This window comes from Oncorhynchus tshawytscha, linkage group LG18 (genome assembly GCF_018296145.1).
Source record: "Oncorhynchus tshawytscha isolate Ot180627B linkage group LG18, Otsh_v2.0, whole genome shotgun sequence".
Taxonomy (NCBI): Eukaryota; Metazoa; Chordata; class Actinopteri; order Salmoniformes; family Salmonidae; genus Oncorhynchus; species Oncorhynchus tshawytscha.
The window spans coordinates 2,334,234-2,356,970 of NC_056446.1; the positions used below are offsets into that span (position 1 = coordinate 2,334,234).

At 42.5% G+C, this 22,737-nt stretch overlaps 1 protein-coding gene across 3 annotated transcripts in view; it reads right to left on the reverse strand.

Moving 5' to 3' along the window:
• Positions 1 to 22,737, reverse strand: part of LOC112217391 (glutamate receptor ionotropic, kainate 2-like) — a 202,341-nt gene that overhangs the window by 16,483 nt on the left and 163,121 nt on the right. For 2 of the 3 annotated variants that reach the window (XR_006079246.1, XR_006079245.1), the window contains exons 13-17: positions 18,884 to 19,002; positions 16,049 to 16,266; positions 15,365 to 15,584; positions 1,150 to 1,226; positions 877 to 1,004 (exon numbers count right to left, since the gene is read on the reverse strand). Coding sequence is in view for 1 of the 3 variants with exons in the window: in XM_042300585.1 (XP_042156519.1) it covers positions 15,365 to 15,584; positions 16,049 to 16,266; positions 18,884 to 19,002 (557 nt within the window). In the remaining 2 variants the exon portion in view is untranslated. The remainder of the gene's footprint in view (positions 1 to 876; positions 1,005 to 1,149; positions 1,227 to 15,364; positions 15,585 to 16,048; positions 16,267 to 18,883; positions 19,003 to 22,737) is intronic. The other variant, XM_042300585.1, reaches the window with a different exon arrangement.

The following is a 22,737-nucleotide window of genomic DNA, read 5'->3' on the forward strand; positions in this document are numbered from 1 at the left end:
TTGTCCCCATCTGCAATTGCAAACCGTAGTCTGGCTTTTTTTATGGCTGGTTTGGAGCAGTGGCTTCTTCCATGCTGAGCAGCCTTTCAGGTTATGTTGATATAGGACTCATTTTACTGTGGATATAGATACTTTTGTACCGGTTTCCTCCAGCATCTTCACAGGGTCCTTTGCTGTTGTTCTGGGGTTGATTTGCACTTTTCACACCAAAGTACGTTCATCTCTAGGAGACAGAATGTGTCTCCTTCCTGAGCTTTATGACGGCCGCGTGATCCCATCTTGTTTATACTTGCGTACAGTCAACTTAGTGTAGGTAAACTTCTGACCCACTGGAATTGTGAGGCAGTGAATTATAAGTGAAATAATCTGTCTGTAAACAATTGTTGGAAACATTACTTGTGTTATGCACAAAGTAGATGTCCTAACTGACTTGCCAAAACTATAGTTTGTTATTAACAAGAAATATGTGGAGTGGTTGAAAATTAGTTTTAATGACTCCAACCTAAGTACTATGTAAACTCTTATTCACTTTTTTGGTGCCCACTCCTGAAAGAGAGGTTTTATTAGACTCCATTGAACAACAAGATAGGCCGGTCCAGTATATTACCCTCCAGCAGTCTCTAATAATGGTCACATTGTTTGACCATACACTACTGTTATACAGTCTGCTACATTAGCTTGTAACACCGTCCACTACATTAGACTAACTGATAATAAGTCTACATCATCGCATATTATAGTACATTCCCATTGACTTCCATTAGCCCGCTGTGTGCGTCAGTGGGCATGGCCGGTCGGTGTGTGTTCTTACACCAGCTCAGTTTGTACACCCACATCCACCCTCCTAGTAACAGTCTGACTGCAGGAGTAGCCTACCTCTCATTGTTGGTCATCCTATTCCTCTCCTTCTCCTGTGGTTGGTCAAAGATAGACTCCATCTCCTCCATATAGCCAGGGGTGTAGTGGGTCACCTCCTCCAGAACCTTCTCATAGCTGGCTCGAACCTGGGGGTGTCACATTGGTGGGAGATGTACACATTCTTACACACACCCACGTACGTAGATAAAGGCAGGTTTCCAGTAGAACATCGTGTTATTACACTATTGAGAAAAGTGTAAATATACAACAAAAAATGTATTCTGTACTTACTTTGATAGGGGGTTGTACTGTATTTTCAAATGTGTTGATAGATAAAAGGTGGATATCGATATCCTTGATCTAGAAAACTATTACAAAAAAATTCATATCAGATCTAGACTGCTAGAAACAAATATAACTTTCTAATACCAATGTTAATTAGCTATTTATTCATCTCTTCAAGTACTTAAAAAATAGGAAGTCAACCCGGCTGTTTACAACTAACAGACAACTAGCTAGGAATCGTAGCTAAGACCTCTCTGGTGGATGAAGTTAACTAGCTATGTCAAAGCAATGTATGATCATAAATAGCTAGCTGGCTACATAACTGGCTAGTTAACTAACGTCATAACTTTTAGGACCTAGACGTGTTTGCTGACAGGAAAAACTATTATTGGCTACTAGGAGGAGGAATGTAAAGCTAACTAGCAAGCCTGTAGCTAGTTGTTAACGGTGTGGCATTGCCGAAGAAGACCGAAGGTCGCCAGGGCCGGTTTCCCGATAGCGATGGAATTTAGACTTACCACTGTTTTAACAATGCATCTTTCCTACAACAGCCGAAGATGTAACATGCATTTTCCAAAACACCATGCAGAGAGAATATTCGCTAAGTGGGTCATTGAGTTGTGTCCATTCCGATAGGATCAAAAGAAAGGAAGCACTGCTCTCAGATTACCATTCTCCATCTAACCTTAGTGGCAATCAGCAGTTGCTACAACCATTTTTGGACTTATAAATTAATGATATGCACCCATTGATTCTTGAAGAATATAACTTATAGATGCAGTAGCTGTCGTACCCTATCAGAACCCAACATATGTAAACAAACACTATATAGACTCAAAATATGGTTAAAACTATCATTTTGTTATCATGGATAACTTGCATCCATAGCAAGGTTACATTTCTCCAGCCACATACCTCCGTTGAATCAGGGGTGGGGTGACGGCTTTCTTATTGTTTCTACTGCTGATTGCTGCCTTAACATGAGAATTATTCTACAAAACTGATGACGGATCAGCTCCTAGACAGATATAACCTATGGTTACAAATATTGAGACAACTTATTCCTATGCTTACCCTATAATAGTCAACTAAATCAAGATTTGGCACATCATTGCACACGTTACACATCATGAAATGCACTCAGTTTATTAGGTACACCCATCTAAACTCAGCAAAATAAGAAACGTCCTCTCACTGTCAACTGCGTTTATTTTCAGCAAACTTAACATGTGTAAATATTTGTATGAACATAACAAGATTCAACAACTGAGAGCTGCATTAAGTACTGCAGTGCATCTCCTCCTCATGGAGTGCACCAGATTTGCCAGTTCTTGCTGTGAGATGTTACCCCACGCTTCCACCAAGGCACCTGCAAGTTCCCGGACATTTCTAGGGGGAATTGCCCTAACCCTCACCCTCCGATCCAACAGGTCCGAAATGTGCTCAATGTGATTGAGATCTGGGCTCTTCGCTGGCCATGGCAGAACACTGACATTCCTGTCTTGCAGGAAATCACGCACAGAACAAGCAGTATGGCATTGTCATGCTGGAGGGTCATGTCAGTATGAGCATGCAGGAAGGGTACCAAATGAGGGAGGAGGTTTTCTTCCCTGTAATGCACAGCGTTGAGATTGCCTGAAATGACAAGCTCAGTCCGATGATGCTGTGACACACCGCACCAGACCATGACAGACCCACCACCACCACCAAATCGATTCCGCTCCACTGTACAGGCCTCAGTGTAACACTCATTCCTTCGACGATAAACGCAAATCCGACCATCACCCTTGGTGAGACAAAACCACGACTCGTCAGTGAAGAGCACTTTTCGCCAGTACTGTCTGGTCCAGCGACGGTGAGTTTGTGCCCATAGGCAACGTTGTTGCTGATGATGTCTGGTGAGGACCTGTTTAAAATAGGCCTACAAGCCTTCAGTCCAGCCTCTCAGCCTATTGTGGACAGTCTGAGCACTGATGGAGGGATTGTGCGCGTTCCTGGGGTAACTCGGGCAGTTGCTGTTGCCATCCTGTACCTGTCCCGCAGGTGTTATGTTCAGATGTACTGATCCTGTGCAGGTGTTGTAACACGTAGTCTACCACTGTGAGGATGATCAGCTGTCCGTTCTGTCTCCCTGTAGCGCTGTCTTAGGTGTCTCTCAGTACGGACATTGCAATTTATTGCCCTGGCCACATCTGCAGTCTTCATGCCTTCTTGCAGCATGCCTAAGGCATGTTCACGCAGATGAGCAGGGATCCTGGGCATCTTTCTTTTGGTGTTTTTCAGAGTCAGTAGAAAGGCCTCTTTAGTGTCCAAAGTTTTCATAACTGTGACCTTAATTGCCTACAGTCTGTAAGCTGTTAGTGTCTTAAGGACTGTTCCACAGGTGTATGTTGATGAATTGTTTATGGTTCATTGAACAAGCATGGGAAACCGTGTTTAAACCCTTTACAATGAAGACCTGCGAAGTTACTTGGATTTTTACGAAAGACAGGGACCTGAAAAAGGGGTGTTTCTATTTTTACTGAGTTTAGTACAGGGTTGAATTCTTCAGGGCATGGATTCTACAAGGTGTGGCATTCAAACGTTGCTCAATTGGTATCAAGGGACCTAACGTGTGCCAGGAAAACATTCCCCACACCATCACACCACCTCCACCAGCCTGTACTGTTGATACCAGGCAGGATGGGGCAATGGAATCATGCTTCATATGCCACAATCCTGACTGCCATCAGCATGACGCAACAGGAACCGGGATTTGTTGGACCAGGCAATGTTTTTCTACTCATCAATTGTCCAGTGTTGGTGATCACAGGCCCACTGGAACCGCTTCTTCTGGTCTTTAGCTGATAGGAGTGGAACCTGGTGTGGTTGTCTACTGCAATAGCCCATCCGTGACTAGGACCAACCAGTTTTGCGTTCCGAGATGCCGTTCTGCACCACTATTCAACTGTGCCATTATTTGCCTGTTTGTGGCCCGCCTGTTAGCTTGCACAATTCTTGCCATTTGACCTTTCTCATCAACGGGTTTTTGCCCACATGACTGCCGCTGACAGGATGTTTTTTGTTTGTCGCTCCATTCTCGGTAAACCCTAGACACTGTCATGCGTGAAAAGCCCAGAAAGCTGGGAGTTTCTGAGGTACTGGAATGGCGTGCCTGGCACCGACAATCACACCATGCTCAAATTAACCTACGTCACTTGTTTTGCCCATTCCCACATTCAATCGAACAGTCACTGAATGCCTCAATGGCTGTCTGCCTGCTTTGTATAGCAAGCTACGGTCACGTGACTCGCTGTCTGCAAAGCTAACCATTTTTGTGAATGGGGTGGTGTACCTAATTACAGACAGTAGCATACAAATCCCTAAATAAAACTTTTATATGAATATTCAAATATATAGGTCTATGTAGCCTATACTGTATTTATATTTTAATACAGACATCTCGGTCTAAGGCACTGCATCTCAGTGCTAGAGGCATTACTACAGACCCTGGTTCAATTTCAGGCTGTATCCGAACCGGACGTGATTGGAGTCCCATAGGGTGGTGCACAATTGGCCCTGCTGTTTAGGGTTTGGCCGGGGTAGGCCGTCATTGTAAATATGAATGTGTTATTACCTGACTAGCTTAGTTAAATAAAAGGTTAATTAATAAAGTATTTTTTTTTTTTATCTTTGCAAAGAAATGAGAAGCTTTTTATTTGTAGTCTGTAGGCAGGTTTCCAATGTTCCAGGTTTATTCAAAAAAAGCAATGTTGCAAAACAAAATGTTCTAAATGTGTAATCTAAACGGCAGGTGTAGGAGAAATGTTCTAAATGTGTAAAGGAAACGGCAGGTGTAGGAGAAATGTTCTAAATGTGTAAAGGAAACGGCAGGTGTAGGAGAAATGTTCTAAATGTGTAATGGAAACGGCAGGTGTAGGAGAAATGTTCTAAATGTGTAATGGAAACGGCAGGTGTAGGAGAAATGTTCTAAATGTGTAAAGGAAACGGCAGGTGTAGGAGAAATGTTCTAAATGTGTAAAGGAAACGGCAGGTGTAGGAGAAATGTTCTAAATGTGTAAAGGAAACGGCAGGTGTAGGAGAAATGTTCTAAATGTGAAACGGCAGGTGTAGGAGAAATGTTCTAAATGTGTAATGGAAACGGCAGGTGTAGGAGAAATGTTCTAAATGTGTAATCTAAACGGCAGGTGTAGGAGAAATGTTCTAAATGTGTAATGGAAACGGCAGGTGTAGGAGAAATGTTCTAAATGTGTAATGGAAACGGCAGGTGTAGGAGAAATGTTCTAAATGTGTAATCTAAACGGCAGGTGTAGGAGAAATGTTCTAAATGTGTAATGGAAAAGGTGGAGAAATGTTCTAAATGTGTAAAGGAAACGGCAGGTGTAGGAGAAATGTTCTAAATGTGTAATCAGGTGTAAATGTTCTAAATGTGTAATCTAAACGGCAGGTGTAGGAGAAATGTTCTAAATGTGTAAAGGAAACGGCAGGTGTAGGACAAATGTTCTAAATGTGTAAAGGAAACGGCAGGTGTAGGACAAATGTTCTAAATGTGTAAAGGAAACGGCAGGTGTAGGAGAAATGTTCTAAATGTGTAAAGGAAACGGCAGGTGTAGGAGAAATGTTCTAAAGTGTGTAATCTAAACGGCAGGTGTAGGAGAAATGTTCTAAATGTGTAATCTAAACGGCAGGTGTAGGAGAAATGTTCTAAATGTGTAAAGGAAACGACAGGTGTAGGAGAAATGTTCTAAATGTGTAAAGGAAACGACAGGTGTAGGAGAAATGTTCTAAATGTGTAAAGGAAACGGCAGGTGTAGGAGAAATGTTCTAAATGTGTAATGGAAACGGCAGGTGTAGGAGAAATGTTCTAAATGTGTAATGGAAACGGCAGGTGTAGGAGAAATGTTCTAAATGTGTAATCTAAACGGCAGGTGTAGGAGAAATGTTCTAAATGTGTAAAGGAAACGGCAGGTGTAGGAGAAATGTTCTAAATGTGTAATGGAAACGGCAGGTGTAGGAGAAATGTTCTAAATGTGTAATGGAAACGGCAGGTGTAGGAGAAATGTTCTAAATGTGTAATGGAAACGGCAGGTGTAGGAGAAATGTTCTAAATGTGTAAAGGAAACGGCAGGTGTAGGAGAAATGTTCTAAATGTGTAATGGAAACGGCAGGTGTAGGAGAAATGTTCTAAATGTGTAATCTAAACGGCAGGTGTAGGAGAAATGTTCTAAATGTGTAATGGAAACGGCAGGTGTAGGAGAAATGTTCTAAATGTGTAATCTAAACGGCAGGTGTAGGAGAAATGTTCTAAATGTGTAAAGGAAACGACAGGTGTAGGAGAAATGTTCTAAATGTGTAAAGGAAACGGCAGGTGTAGGAGAAATGTTCTAAATGTGTAATCTAAACGGCAGGTGTAGGAGAAATGTTCTAAATGTGTAAAGGAAACGGCAGGTGTAGGAGAAATGTTCTAAATGTGTAATCTAAACGGCAGGTGTAGGAGAAATGTTCTAAATGTGTAATGGAAACGGCAGGTGTAGGAGAAATGTTCTAAATGTGTAATCTAAACGGCAGGTGTAGGAGAAATGTTCTAAATGTGTAATGGAAACGGCAGGTGTAGGAGAAATGTTCTAAATGTGTAATGGAAACGGCAGGTGTAGGAGAAATGTTCTAAATGTGTAATGGAAACGGCAGGTGTAGGAGAAATGTTCTAAATGTGTAATGGAAACTGCAGGTGTAGGAGAAATGTTCTAAATGTGAAATCTAAACGGCAGGTGTAGGAGAAATGTTCTAAACGTGTAATGGAAACGGCAGGTGTAGGAGAAATGTTCTAAATGTGTAAAGGAAACGGCAGGTGTAGGAGAAATGTTCTAAATGTGTAATGGAAACGGCAGGTGTAGGAGAAATGTTCTAAATGTGTAATGGAAACGGCAGGTGTAGGAGAAATGTTCTAAATGTGTAAAGGAAACGGCAGGTGTAGGAGAAATGTTCTAAATGTGTAATGGAAACGGCAGGTGTAGGAGAAATGTTCTAAATGTGTAAAGGAAACGGCAGGTGTAGGAGAAATGTTCTAAAGATGGACAACATTTGTATCCATTCAACGGTGGGGTTTTTCTTTATCTAACACAAATGAGGATGGAAATGGTGTTTTCCTAATAATTGTGATTGCTGAATACTTTTGAAGATGTCATAATGTCATCACGTAAGCTCCACTCTATATTTAATTCTAAATGCCTACCATAAAACCTTTTCTTTGCAGGACAAAGATTGTCCTGACTTTCAAGAATGCTTTAATTGATCCACCATGTTTTTCTGGTTGCAATTTTCACCATCCAGTAATTTCAGGTCTACAGGAGTGCCAGTTTCACGACGGCACGAACTAGCCTAGGCAGCTGATTGTTTATGCTCATGGGCGCTAGATCAGTGGCAATACGTTGGCCCATGAGAATGATTAGAATATGGCAAATATTTGTCAATTATTGCATTCTATCCATGCTGGCTTTCAAGGGCTACCTGTGACATGACAGGTTGGTTGGAGGGCATATATGCTGTTGCCAATGTATTAATGAGTAATTTGCATAAATTGATTATTGAATCTTCAGCCACTACATTCTACGCTGTCATTAAAAAAAATGTGTAAACACACCCTAGCAGGCATTTGTCACATACATTATCTATTCCAATGTTATAAATATCTACAACAAAAATGTACTGGACAAGTTAATGGAAACATAGCTACTGTCACATTCATTCTGAAGCTGTCAGCTTGATTTTTTGTTTGGTGGAGATCTTGTGTGTTTAATGCGGCTGGGCAAAAAAATCTAGCTAACGATGTACTTAGCTGTTCTACGAGTGGTCTGAGGCAGTCGCTAAATAATTCACGTTTTCATTAGCATCTTTAGCATCACTTTAAACACAGAAGATCTCCACCAACGATGGTTATGGGAAACAGCTCGGAGACCTAACGATGATGCAACAAAGGTTCTAACAGTGAATTTAGCCTTAAGATGCTTTGGGAAACCAGGCCTAGCTAGTTAGATAACTAACTAACTAGCTAGGTAGTTGGACAAGTTGTCTGTGACCTAACATTAGCTAGATAGCTAATTTGTTAGCTAACGTGTCCGCTAATATCGGCAATACAACGTCAGTACCCAGCGACAAACAAAGCAACACATTTTTACCTTAAATAATTATTATCTTAATAAAATAGCTAGTTATCTATTTTAGTTTGGATTATTGTACCAGTGTTGAATATCCAATCTCTGAAGATGTCCTAATCTTATTTTTCTATGGTATTATGTTGGTCCGCAAGCAACGTTAGAGGTGCATGCCACACAAGTTGCATCAGGTTAAAAATGACCCTCTCCAGAAATAAGTCTCTCATTGTTGCCGTCTGCTATCGACCCCCCTCCGCTCCCAGCTGTGCCCTGGACACCATTTGTGAATTGATCGCTCCCCATCTAGCTTCAGAGTTCGTTCTGTTAGGTGATCTAAACTGGGATATGCTCCCCCCCGGCAGTCCTACAATCTAAGCTTGATGCCCTCAATCTCACACAAATCATCAAGGAACTCACCAGGTACAACCCTAAATCCGTAAACATGGGCACTCTCAGACATTATCCTGACCAACTTGCCCTCCAAATACACCTCCGCTGTTTTCAATCAGGATCTCAGCGATCACTGCCTCATTGCCTGTATCCGCCACGGGTCCGTGGTCAAACAACCACCCCTCATCACTGTCAAACGCTCCCTAAAACACTTCTGCGAGCAGGCCTTCCTAATCAACCTGGCCCGGGTATCCTGGAAGGATATTGACCTCATCCCGTCAGTCGAGGATGCCTGGTCATTCTTTAAAAGTAATTTCCTCACCATCTTAGATAAGCATGCCCCGTTCACAAAACAGAACTAAGAACAGATATAGGCCTTGGTTCACTCCAGACCTGACTGGCCTTGACCAGCACAAAAACATCCTGTGGCGGACTGCCATAGATTCGAATAGTCCCCACGATATGCAACTGTTCAGGGAAGTCAGGAACCAATACACGCAGTCAGTCAGGAAAGCAAAGGATAGATTTTTCAAGCAGAAATTAGCATCCTGTCGCTCTAACTCGAAAAAGATTTGGGACACTGTAAAGTCCATGGAGAACAAGAGCACCTCCTCCCAGCTGCACACTGCACTGAGGCTAGGTAACACAGTCACCACTGATAAATCCATGATAATCTAAAATTTCAATAAGCATTTCTCAATAAGCATAGCCTCCTGGCTACTCTAACCCCGGCCAACAGCTCTGCCTCCCCCGCAGCTAATCGCCCTAGCCTCCCCAGCTTCTCGTTCACCCAAATCCAGACAGCAGATGTTCTGAAAGAGCTGCAAAACCTGGACCCGTACAAATCAGCTGGGCTAGATAATCTGGACCCTCTCTTTCTAAAACTATTGTTGCAACCCCTATTACCAGCCTGTTCAACCTCTCTTTTGTATCGTCCGAGATCCCTAAAGATTGGAAAGCTGCTGCGGTCATCCCCCTCTTCAAAAGGGGGAGACACCCTGGACCCAAACTGTTACAGACCTATATCCATCCTGCCCTGCCTATCTAAAGTCTTCGAAAGCCAAGTTAATAAACAGATCACTGACCATTTCGAATCCCACCGTACCTTCTCCGCTGTGCAATCACAGGTGCACCTCAGCCACGCTCAAGGTCCTAAACGATATCTTAACCTCCATCGATAAGAAACAATACTGTGCAGCCTTATTCATTGACCTGGCCAAGGCTTTTGAATCTGTCAATCACCACATCCTCATCGGCAGACTCGACAGCCTTGGATTCTCAAATGATTGCCTCGCCTGGTTCACCAACTACTTCTCTGATAGAGTTCAGTGTGTCAAATCAGAGGGTCTGTTGTCCGGGCCTCTGACAGCCTCTATGGGGGTGCCACAGGGTTCAATTCTTGGACCGACTCTCTTCTCTGTATACATCAGTGATGTTGCTCTTGCTGATAGAGTCTCTGATCCACCTCTACACAGACGACACCATTCTGTATACTTCTGGCCCTACTTTGGACACTGTTTTAATAACACTCCAGGCGGGCTTCAATACCATACAACTCTCCTTCCGTGGCCTCCAATTGCTCTTAAATACAAGTAAAACTAAATGCATGCTCTTCAACCGATCGCTGCCTGCACCTGCCCGCCTGTCCAACATCACTACTCTGGTTGGCTCTGACTTAGAATATGTGGACAACTACAAATACCTAGATGTCTGGTTAGACTTTAAAGTCTCCTTCCAGACCCACATCAAACATCTCCAATCCAAAGTTAAATTTAGAATTGGCTTCCTATTTTACAACAAAACATCCTTCACTCATGCTGCCAAACATACCCTTGTAAAACTGACCATCCTACCAATCCTCGACGATGTAATTTACAAAATAGCCTCCAATACCCTACTCAATAAATTGGATGCAGTCTATCACAGTGCCATCCGTTTTGTCACTATATACTACCCACCACTGTGACCTGTACGTTCTCGTTGGCTGGCCCTCGCTTCATACTCGTCGCCAAACCCACTGGCTCCAGGTCATCTACAAGACCCTGCTAGGTAAAGTCCCCCCTTATCTCAGCTCGCTGGTCACAATAGCAGCACCCACCAGTAGCACGCGCTCCAGCAGGTATATCTCTCTGGTCACCCCCAAAACCAATTATTGCTCTGGCAGCCTCTCCTCCTAGTTCTCTGCTGCCAATGACCGGAACGAACTACAAAAATCTCTGAAACTGGAAACACTTATCCCCCTCACTAGCTTTAAGCACCAGCTGTCAGAGCAGCTCACAGATTACTGCACCTGTACATAGCCCAGCTATAATTTAGCCCTAACAACTACCCCTTTCCCTCCCTACCTATTTATTTATTTATTTGAGTTCCTTTGCAACCCATAATTTCTCTCTACTTTGCACATTCTTCCACTGCAAATCAACCATTCCAGTGTTTTACTTGCTATATTGTATTTACTTCGCCACCATGGTCTTTTTTTGCCTTTACCTCCCTTATCTCACATGCTCACATTGTATATAGACTTCTACTGTATTATTGACTGTATGTTTGTTTATTCCATTTGTAACTGTGTTGTTGTATGTGTCGAACTGCTTTGCTTTATCTTGGCCAGGTGGCAATTGTAAATGAGAACTTGTTCTCAACTCTCCTACCTGGTTAAATAAAGGTGAATTTTGTTTTTGCCGCATGTGACAAATAAAAACTTTGATTTGAAATATTTTTACTTAAGTATTTTACGCCACTGCAATTTCAAATAGTAATAATGTTTGGTGGCAGGACTATTATCAGCCCTTCTGGGGAAAAAACCCTGCAAATGAATACAAAAAAACTGCGTTTTAAGTGAAATATTAGCTTTTGTTTGAAGTCGAAAAAAAGACAGGCAATTCAAAAGCTAATTTGAACTATGCACTAACATGGCTTTCATTATAAGCAGCTAGAGTACTGTAACTTTACTTCAACAACAGATGGACTCATATTGGATGGGTTGATTAAGATTCAACCTTCTCTCAAACAGCTTAATACTCTTAGAGTAGGTTTACACCATCAATGTACCAGTTAATGTAAACAGGTCTTTATGTAAGACACACGCAATCTGCCATCTGGGATTCTGTTCAACGTTCCTAAGCTTGATATACCCATTGATTCTTCAAGGATCAATCTGCAGTTCAAACAACAAAGCCAACACCCCACCCAAGAATTGGTGGTGGAGAAATAATAATAATATTAATGTAACCACTCAAATTCATCGATAGCGCTATGGATACAAAATGATCATTTTAACCATATTCCGAGGCTAAAGTGTTGGTTTCTAATTACATTGTTTACAAACAATTGAGTAGACCAAGCATATATTTTTGGGTTCTGATGGGATATGACAATCGGACTAAGCTCATGAGGCATTTATTATACAAGTTATATTCTTAAAGAATCAATGGGTGTGTGTAAATCATTTTAAAGTAAAATATATATTAAGCAATTACAAATTTACCCTTTAAATACTATAACTTATAAATGTCTCAAGTGCACAGCGCAACTGCCTGTCACGACTTCCGCCGAAGTCGGTCCCTCTCCTTGTTCGGGCGGTGTTCGGTGGTCGACGTCACTGATCCATTTGTCGATTGGTTGGAACACGTTGTGTATTTAAACCTGTTTACAACTCTTGTCCTTGTCGGAGAATGTTTGATTGTATGTATTATGTGTTGGTGCGCAACGTGTTTTGTACCCACTTTTTAGTTATTGTGTAATTTTGGTTTTGGAGTTTTGTTAAGTTTATTAAACCACTCCATTTATACCAAGTTCGATTCTCCTGCTCCTGACTTCCCTGCCACCAACACACACCCATTACACTGTCTTACCCTATCATAACCCAAAATATAAGGTTGCATTACTCCATTGTTTATAACAAGAACATAAACCATGTGTAGCTTCAAAATACTGTATGTACAAATGCTGTCAACTACCTTGTCTCCGTAGGCTTATGTATTAGGCTTGGTCAAATGTCGGGTAAAGGAGCTGTTTTGCAGACACAGATTACACCTAGTCTTGGACCCTAAATAATTTAGATTTTCCATTGATCTGGATTTTTTTGTCCAGAACTAGGCTTAATCTGTGTCTGGGAAACCCTCCCCATAACATTTAAATGAGTGGAGTGGGATTGAAATAAGTTTACATTACAAGTACATTATTGGGGTAAACCTACTCTAAAAGCATGTATTCGGCCATTTGAGAGAAGGTTTGAATCCTAATCAACTCATCCAATGTCAGTACATCTGTTGAAGTACAGTAGATCAGTAAAGCTACAGTACTCGAGCAGTAGTTCAAACTGCTAAAGATGAAAGCCTTGTTAGGTCAAATGAGCTTTTGAATTTCCTGTCTTTTTCGGCTTCAGACAAAAGCTAATATTTCACTTAAAAAAGCTAATAACCTTTATTAATAGATGTATAGAAGAAAAAACATGTCACATCAGGCATGCAATAGGAGATAATTTAGCAATGTGTGCGATGGAATTCCTTTTTTAATGATTATTTTGTCATTTTACCCAATTTTTCTCATCGCTGTAACTCTGCAATGGGCCACGGAGAGGCGAAGGTCGAGATACGTGTCCTCCAAAACATGTCCCACCAAGCCACGCTGCTTCATAATAAACTGCTCGCTTAACCAGGAAGATAGCCGCACCAATGTGTCAAAAGAAAAATCTTTGACTGATGACAGCTTGCAAGCACCCGGCCCGCCACAAGGAGTCGATAGAGCGCGAGGAGCCAAGGAAAGCCCTCTGGCCGAACCCTCCCCTAACCCAGACGGCGCTGGGCCAATTGTGCATCACCCTATGGGATCGAGCCCCAGGGGTAGCAGTGGTCTCTGCGGCCCCATCATGAACACAATAACCCCAGTGACACTGGGATTAGAAAACACCAGCAACAGCTGTCCCGCCCGTTTCCCCTGGAGTCCATGAGATCTGACACAGCATATAAAGGGCCTTCGGAAAGTATTCAAACCCCTTGATTTTTCCACATTTTGTTATCAAATCAAATGTATTTATAAAGCCCTTCTTACATCAGATGATGTCGCAAAGTGCTGTACAGAAACCCAGCCTAAAACCCCAAACAGCAAGCAATGCAGGTGTAGAAGCATGGTGTGTAGGAGAAACTCCCTAGAAAGGCCAGAACCTAGGAAGAAACCTAGAGAGGAACCAGGCTATGAGGGGTGGCCAGTCCTCTTCTGGCTGTGCATGACATCATTTTTGGGAATTTTCCAATCTGTTTAAAGGCACAGTCAACTTAGTGTATGTAAACTTCTGACCCACTGGAATTGTGATACAGTGAATTATAAATGAAATAATCTGTCTGTAAACAATTTTTGGAAAAATTACTTGTGTCATGCACAAAGTAGATGTCCTAACCGACTTGCCAAAACTATAGTTTGTTAACAAGAAATTTGTGGAGTGGTTGAGAAACAAGTTTTAATGACTCCAACCTAAGTGTATGTAAATTTCCAACTTCAACTGTATGTTTATTTTTTTATTTGACCTTTATTTAACCAGGCAAGTCAGTTAAGAACAAATTCTTATTTTCAATGACAACCTAGGAACAGTGGATTAACTGCCTGTTCAGGGGCAGAACGACAGATTTGTACCTTGTCAGCTCGGGGGTTTGAACTTGCAACCTTCCGGTTACTAGTCCAACGCTCTAACCACTAGGCTACCTGAGCTCAATTTAGAGTTTCATTACGAAGCATCTGAATAAAGTATTTCAGTTTTTTTATTTGCAAAAGTTCGCAAACATTTCTGCAAAACTGTTTTCCCTTTGTCATTATGGGGTATTGTGTGAAGATTGCTGAGAAAAAAATCTATATTTAATCCATTTTTAGAATGTGGTAACGTAACAAAATGTGGAAAAAGTCAAGGGGTCTGAATAATTTCCAAAGGCACTGTACATTATGGGCCGTACATATAAAGCGACAGAGTAGGAGTGCTGATCTAGAATTTGGTACCCCCTTTCGATGTGATCTTGTTCATTACATTCCAAAAGCTAAAACTGATCTTAAATCAGCAATCATACTCTGAGATGCTCCAGGAATACGGAACCAGAACCTCCTCTGTGGTACATCATCTTTATATGCCAGGCAAAAATGTTGCCCCAACACAAAAGGCTGGGTATGTCTGGTGTATTATGATGCACTGTATGTGTCAAGTGGAACAGTGTTTACACATACCAACTGAAATGCCAGAGAAAAAACTGATTTGTGATCCTGCAGCTATCTATGTCAGGCATGGTATTTTCAAATGTCAATCTGTACAATTGTCTTAATGTGTGGGGAAATACTAGATTCTGTGTAGAATTCCTATAAATATTGTCCATTTCCCCTTCACTTGAACCCTTACCTCTAAAAACTCAGTCATAACAATTCAGTCTTCTACCCTTTCAAGTATGCATAGAGTACATTACATTATCCATATCTGTCTCAAACCTCCAAAGTCCAACCTTTATCTGCTTGCCCTGATATACATGGTCATTGTCAGGTAGAACGTGAAATGGGTGATATGGTCAACATGGGCAATATAGGAGATCTGGGTGATTCAGGAGATATGAATGGTGTAGACAATAAGCAATATAGGTGATAATAGCGATAATAGCGATATGTGCGATATAGACGATACAGACTATAAGGACAATATGCGTTACCCATGGGTGTTCCCACTCCGTAGGCCTTGGAGTCGATGAGGCCCCCTATCTGGGTAAGGTTGCAGTTGCGCTGGGTGACAAACTCAATGGTTGTGGACTCCATGAGGAAAGCGTAGTCAGAGGTGAGCACGCGCTGGATGCCCGTGTCTATGTTTTTCACAGACGTTCGCCGGCTGTTCATGAACTCCCACATCTTGTCGTAAGTGGAGATCTTCGTCTTCTGTCAAACCACCGGAGGAAGAAAAGGAAGATTAATGAAATCCACCTCTTCTAATAAGAATTGATTTGGTTCATATAGCATTGGCCTTTCCAGTGTCAATCAATCAATAAAATTGATTTATAAAGCCATTTTTACATCAGCAGATGTCACAAAGTGCTTATGCAGAAACTCAGCCTAACACCCAAAAGAGCAAGCAATGCAGATGTAGAAGCACGGTGGCTAGGAAACACTCCCTAAAAAGGCAGGAGTCTCGGAAGAAACCAGAATCAGAGGGGTAGCCAGTCCTTTTTTGGCTGTGCCCGGTGGAGATTATCCATGGCCAATACTTAAGTACCTTGAACAGAGGGGTTTATTATATTTTCTTGCTGTCTTTCCCTACAGCAGGTCGCTATTTGAGTGAAACCCACAACCACAACACCGCAGATGACCACTTATCCCAGTGAGCCCAATGGTGTGCTAGCTACCTTGAAAAAGGTCATGGTAGATCCATCCTCCACCACTCCGTACAGGATCTTGGTCTGTTTGGCCAGGTCATCGGCCGAGTTGATGGGTGACTCCATGCGCTCCACGGTGAGGAAGGCAGCCAGGTTGGCCGTGTAGGAGGAGATGATAATGAGGGTGAAGAACCACCAGATGCCCCCCACGATCCGGGTGGACAGGGCCTTAGGCATGAGCTCTGAGCCTGGGTACAGAGGGGAGGATAGGGGTGTAGGGAGTGGAGAGATAGAATTCCAGAAGTTACAGCAAGGGTGTATGGTGAAGAAGTCTACATAGGCAGCATCCACAAAGGACTTAGTGAGGGGTGATATTGTGCTCTGTGGATCATCCGGAGTAGCCTGATTGGGACTTGAATCCAAGCCACTGGGACTGTCCATCGATTAGTAAGAAAGGTTGCTATGTGTTGTACTTAAGCCGCACCATTATGTATTGGGAGTTGGACAGTAGGGGGTTGGTTTCACGGACCCAGATTCAACCTACTCCTGAACTAAAAAGCATGTTGAATGGTGAATATCCATTGACAGAGCGTTTTACACATCCTTAAAATAGGATTTATCTGGGTCCAGGAAACTGGTCCTAAAAAGTATACTCAATTAACTTACCGTCCGTCAACACAGATCAGTCACTTCTTTAAAGTTACACGTTTACATTTCAAAATAAAAACTTTAGTGGAAACTGACAACCTGGTTGGGTCTGACTGTCATGTACCCAAGGCAACCTCACATCCTGACCCCACATCCCACTACTCTATGGGCACTGATTTGTTGCGGGCAATGGGGAGAGGACTCTGGGTAGTGGCACCTGACACAAAGCTGTTCTTGTTGAATAAGTGCAGCATGGCTAGTTGGTAAGAGATAAGTTATACCTAAAGGATAGTTCACTGGTTCGTCATTCTCCTTTTCACACTATCATGTTTTGATAGGAAACTATCACTTTGTCCATTTCAGCATGGTTCCAGCAAATTTGTTGGATGCGTAACCAGGCCAGCACAGACTCTGCTCAGTCATATGAAAAGGGTATCTGTTACACTGAGACCCTTACCAATTATTATAATTTTGTTTTATACTGGGGGGAGGGTTGCAATGCAACCCCACTTAATCTATATACAGTTGAAGTCGGAAGTTTACATACACCTTAGCCAAATATTAATTATTGACATTTAATCCTAGTAAAAAACCCTGTTTTAGGTCAGTTAGGATCACAAATGTCAGAATAATAGCTTTTATTTCTTCCATCACATTCCCAGTGGGTCAGAAGTTTACATATACTCAATTAGTATTTGGTAGCATTGCATTTAAATTGTTTAAATCGGGGCAAACATTTTGGGTAGCCTTCCACAAGCATCCCACAATAAGTTGGGTGAAGTTTGGCCCATTCCTCCATGCTCACCTGAAAGAGCTGGTGTAACGGAGTCACGTTTAGAGGCCTTCTTGCTCACACACGCTTTTTCAGTTCTCCCCACAAATTTTCTATAGGATTGAGGTCAGGGCTTTGTGATGGCCACTCCAATACCTTGACTTTGTTGTCCTTAAGCCATTTTGCCACAACTTTGGAAGTATGCTTGAGGTCATTGTCCATTTGGAAGACCCATTTGCGACCAACTTCCTGACTAATGTCTTGATGTTGCTTCAATATATCCACATAATTTTCCTTCCTCATGACGCCATCTATTTTTGAGAAGTGCACGAGTCCCTCCTGCAGCAAAGCACCCCCACAACATGATGCTGCCACCCCCGTGTTTCACGGTTGGGATGGTGTTCTTCAGCTTGCAAACCTCCCCATTTTTCCTCCAAAGATAACGATGGTCATTATGGCCAAACAGAACTGTTTTTTTTTTCATCAGACCAGAGGACATTTCTCCAAAAAGTATGATTTTTGTCCCCATGTGCCATCGCAAACTTTATTATGGCGGGTTGGAGCAGTGGCTTCTTCCTGGCTGAGCGTCCTTTCAGGTTATGTCGTTATAGGACTCGTTTTATTGTGGATATAGATACTTATGTACTTTCCTGCAGCATCTTCACAAGGTCCTGTGCTGTTATTCTGGGATTGATTTACACTTTTCGCACCAAAGTACGTTCATCTCTCGAAGACAGAACGTGTCTCCTTCCTGAGCAGTATGACGGCTGTGTGGTCCCATGGTGTTTATACTTGCAAACTATTGTTTGTACAGATGAACGTGGTACCTTCAGGCATTATGGAAATTGCTCCCAAGGATGAACCAGACTTGTGGAGGTCTACAATTGTTTTTCTGAGGTCTTGGCTGATTTATTTAGATTTTCCCATGATGTCAAGCAAAGAGGCATTGAGTTTGAAGGTAGGCCTTGAAATTCATCCACAGGTACACCTCCAATTTACTCAAATAATGTGAATTAGCCTATCTTGGGATAGGATAAATGCTCACCAACAAGGATATAAACAAATTTGAGCACAAAATTTGAGAGAATTAAGCTTTGTGTGTATGGAACATTTCTGGAATCTTTTATTTCCGCTCATGAAACATGGGACCAACACTTGACATTTATTTTTTTTGTTCAGTATATTTCCCTCTGTACATTCATTTCGATCAGAAAACGAGGTAGCAACATTATTCTTGTTCCCACTTTAACCCAACTACAACGTTTAAGGTTAAATGGTGCCTTCCTAAACCCTTTCTAAGTCTTATATAGATGCTTCATAACTTTTCCACCATGCAGCACACACCCAGAGGCCCCTGTGTCGCCCGGAGCCTGGCCTAAAACCTTGGACCCCAGAGAGAGTGGGACACGGAGATAGCCACAGCACCAGCAGGCTGAGGCAACTACCTTGCTGCATGAGAGCCCCGACGCCGAACCAGAAACTATTGAGCAACGTAAAATTGTTTTCCACCACGTCCGAGTCTGGGTTGCACGGATGGGGGTTGTACCACTCGTACGGGCTGAACCTGTGGTGGAGAGAGCAAACAAGACACTAAGATCAATCAAACAAAATAACATTAATGGCCAGATGGTCTAGTGGTTAGTGCCTACACATCTGTCGGTGTCGGCATGGGTTCAAATCCGGCCGACTGCTTTTGACACACACCCCATCTCCTTCAACAACCTGTCCAATAGAACACACACACACACACACACACACAATAACTTTACATTAAAAAAACAAACAACGTTGAGCTTCCCTAAAAAAAAAAAAGTGAAAATCGTGTTATTGTAAGGCGACCAAAACAGCTCCTATGATCCTCTACTATGCCCTATGGGTCCCTCGCTCCTCTTGAGACCAAACACAAATCATTTCCCCCAACATATTGACGTATTCAAATGCTTTCAGTTTGTTGTGAGAGGCCCAATCGATGGAGTGGAATAACATTGTCACTGGAGAGAACGTCCCCATCCCTGATAATCTTTGGAGCTCATTGAGATTTATCGACTGGAGGATCCTTTCTGATTCCCCCTTGGTGGTTTGAGACCCCATCACCCCTCCCCAATTCAGCCAATATGCCTTCTTCCATCCATAGACTTCCTTGTGTATGTCTAATCCTCCTCCCCCTCCATTGCCTGACTCACCCTCTCCCCTTTTCCTCCCCATCACTGCCTCCCTCCCTTCTGGCTTCTGTGCCCCCTAAGGGTGACTAGGGATATTCCTCATTTAATATCTGAAGTGAGAGTGGAGTCACATTAGCAGTGGGCAATTGGGTTAGCATTAAGCATCAGAACCTGATTCAGTTTGTGCTAGAGGATTGGAGGGAAGAGCAGAGCACCCGGCTCATATTTGTATAATTTTTTGGGCAGATGCGAATAGAGTGACTGTCACACCCTGATCTGTTTCACCGGTCTTTGTGATTGTCTCCACCCCCCTCCAGGTGTTGCCCATCATCCGCAATAACCCCTGTGTATTTATACCGGTGTTCTCTGTTTGTCTATTGCCAGTTTGTTTTGTTCGTCAAGCCTAACAGCGGTTTTTCCCTTGCTCCTGTCTTTGCTATAGTTCCCGTTTTCTTGTTTCCCGGTTTTGACCATTCCTGCCTGACTGCCCGCCCTGATCCTGAGCCTGCCTGCTGTCCTGTATCTTTGCCCCATCTATCTGGATTACTGACCTCTGCCTGACCTGACCCTGCCTGCTGTCCTGTATCTTTGCCCCACCTATCTGGATTAGTGACCTCTGCCCGCCCTTGACCTGTTCTTTTGCCCACCCCTGTTCGACAAATAAACGTTTGTTATTTTGACACTGTCTGCACCTGGGTCTTACCTTAAACGTGATAGTGGCAATCGTCACCTACAAAACATCAAACATACAGAGAGCTATAGACACCCATGGGGCTGGGGATTTGAAAAAAACATCAGGGCTTTGTTCCAATCTCCATACTACCTCTAGAATGAATGTACTCTAAGTGGTAAGACAGTATAGACATTGGAACACAGCCCAGGTGTAATGTCCTGCTCATTGTTTCAGAATAAATTCCTAGTAGTAACTGATGTTTGACATTGATATATATACTAGACTATGCTGTTTGCTTCCATGAATAGGATCAGGGAAGTAACAGAGGGTAAATGCATGTAAAAAATAGTTTATGCACCTTTTACACCAAGTTAGTGTTGTTTGGATTAATGTTGTTGAGCATTTACCAACCTTTGCGTTTACCACTACATCCCTGATTAGCATACATTGTAAACTGTAATCAGAATTACTTTGCCAAGTGTTTATGGTTCTCTGTATAAAAAAAGTTTATTACACAAAGAGGCTGTCACGTTCTGACCTTAGTTCCTTTGTTCTTGTCTTTGTTTTAGTATGGTCAGGGCGTGAGTTGGGGTGGGCAGTCTATGTTTGTTTTTCTGTTGGTTTTTGAGTTCGGCCTAGTATGGTTCTCAATCAGAGGCAGCTGTCAATTGTTGTCCCTGATTGAGAATCAAATCAAATTTTATTTGTCACATACACATGGTTAGCAGATGTTAGTGTGAGTGTAGCGAAATGCTTGTGCTTCTAGTTCCGACAATGCAGTAATAACCAACAAGTAATCTAGCTAACAATTCCAAAACTACTACCTTATAGACACAAGTGTAAGGGGATAAAGAATATGTACATAAAGATATGAATGAGTGATGGTACAGAGCGGCATAGGCAAGATACAGTAGATGGTATTGAGTGCAGTATATACATAGGAGATGAGTATGTAAACAAAGTGGCATAGTTAGTGGCTAGTGATACATGTATTACATAAGGATGCAGTAGATGATAGAGTACAGTATATACGTATACATATGAGATGAATAATGTAGGGTATGTAAACATTATATTAGGTAGCATTGTTTAAAGTGGCTAGTGATATATTTTACATCAATTCCCATCAATTCCCATTATTAAAGTGGCTGGAGTTGAGTCAGTGTGTTGGCAGCAGCCACTTAATGTTAGTGTTGGCTGTTTAACAGTCTGATGGCCTTGAGATAGAAGCTGCTTTTCAGTCTCTCGGTCCCAGCTTTGATGCACCTGTACTGACCTCGCCTTCTGGATGATAGCGGGGTGAACAGGCAGTGGCTCGGGTGGTTGCTGTCCTTGATTATCTTTATGGCCTTCCTGTGACATCGGATGGTGTAGGTGTCCTGGAGGGCAGGTAGTTTGCCCCCGGTGATGCGTTGTGCAGACCTCACTACCCTCTGGAGAGCCTTACGGTTGTGGGCGGAGCAGTTGCCGTACCAGGCGGTGATACAGCCCGACAGCATGCTCTCGATTGTGCATCTGTAGAAGTTTGTGAGTGCTTTTGGTGACACTCATACTTCGGTAGCCCGGGTTTCACTTTTGGTTTGTGGGTGTTTGTTTCCGTGTGAGTGTTTGGGCCACACTGTACTGTTTCAGTTTTGTATTTCACGTCATCGTTTATTGTTTTGATTCAGTGTTCAGTGCTTTCTTTTATTAAAATCATCATGAACACTTACAACGCTGCACTTTGGTCTCCAGACGACATTCGTTACAGAGGATGAATTGCAGGCTATTTATTTAAAAACCAGTTTGGTACGTGGATGCATTCCAAATGGAACCATGTTCCCTAAATAGTGCACAACTTTTGACCAGAGCTTCATGTTCAAAAGTAGTGCACTATATTTGGGATGTGGATAATTTAGCCTTTTCTTTACTGCTTCTCCATATACACTCCACATGGGAATCATTTCTCTGGACTTCCTCGGCCCCATCGGGCCGCCTGATTGTCTGGAATGTCAATGAGCTCTGTCTACTTCTAAACACCAGAGACCATGCGCTGCTCAATGTCCCCTGTAGTGTGGTGTGTGACATTGTGTGACAGTGTGAAACTGTGTGTGAAAGGAACCGATTGTGTGCGTGAGGTTTCTCTGTGAGGTTTCTCTAAACTAAGTCTAGTAATACGAGAGGTGCGTCTTTTTCTTTTTTGCATCGACGTCGTCATCCCCACAGTGACCGTACGAACATATTCCAACCAGAAACCATGGATTTACAAGCAACATCTGCATCGAGCTAAAGTCTAGAGCTGCCGCATTCAAGGAGCGGGAGACTAATCCGGACGCTAATAAGAAATCACGCTATGCCCTCAGATGAACCATCACAGGCAAAGAGTCAATACAGGATTAAGATTGAATCCTACTACACCGGCTCTGATGCTCGTCGGATGTGACAGGGCATAAAAACAATTACAGACTACAAAGGGAAACCCAGT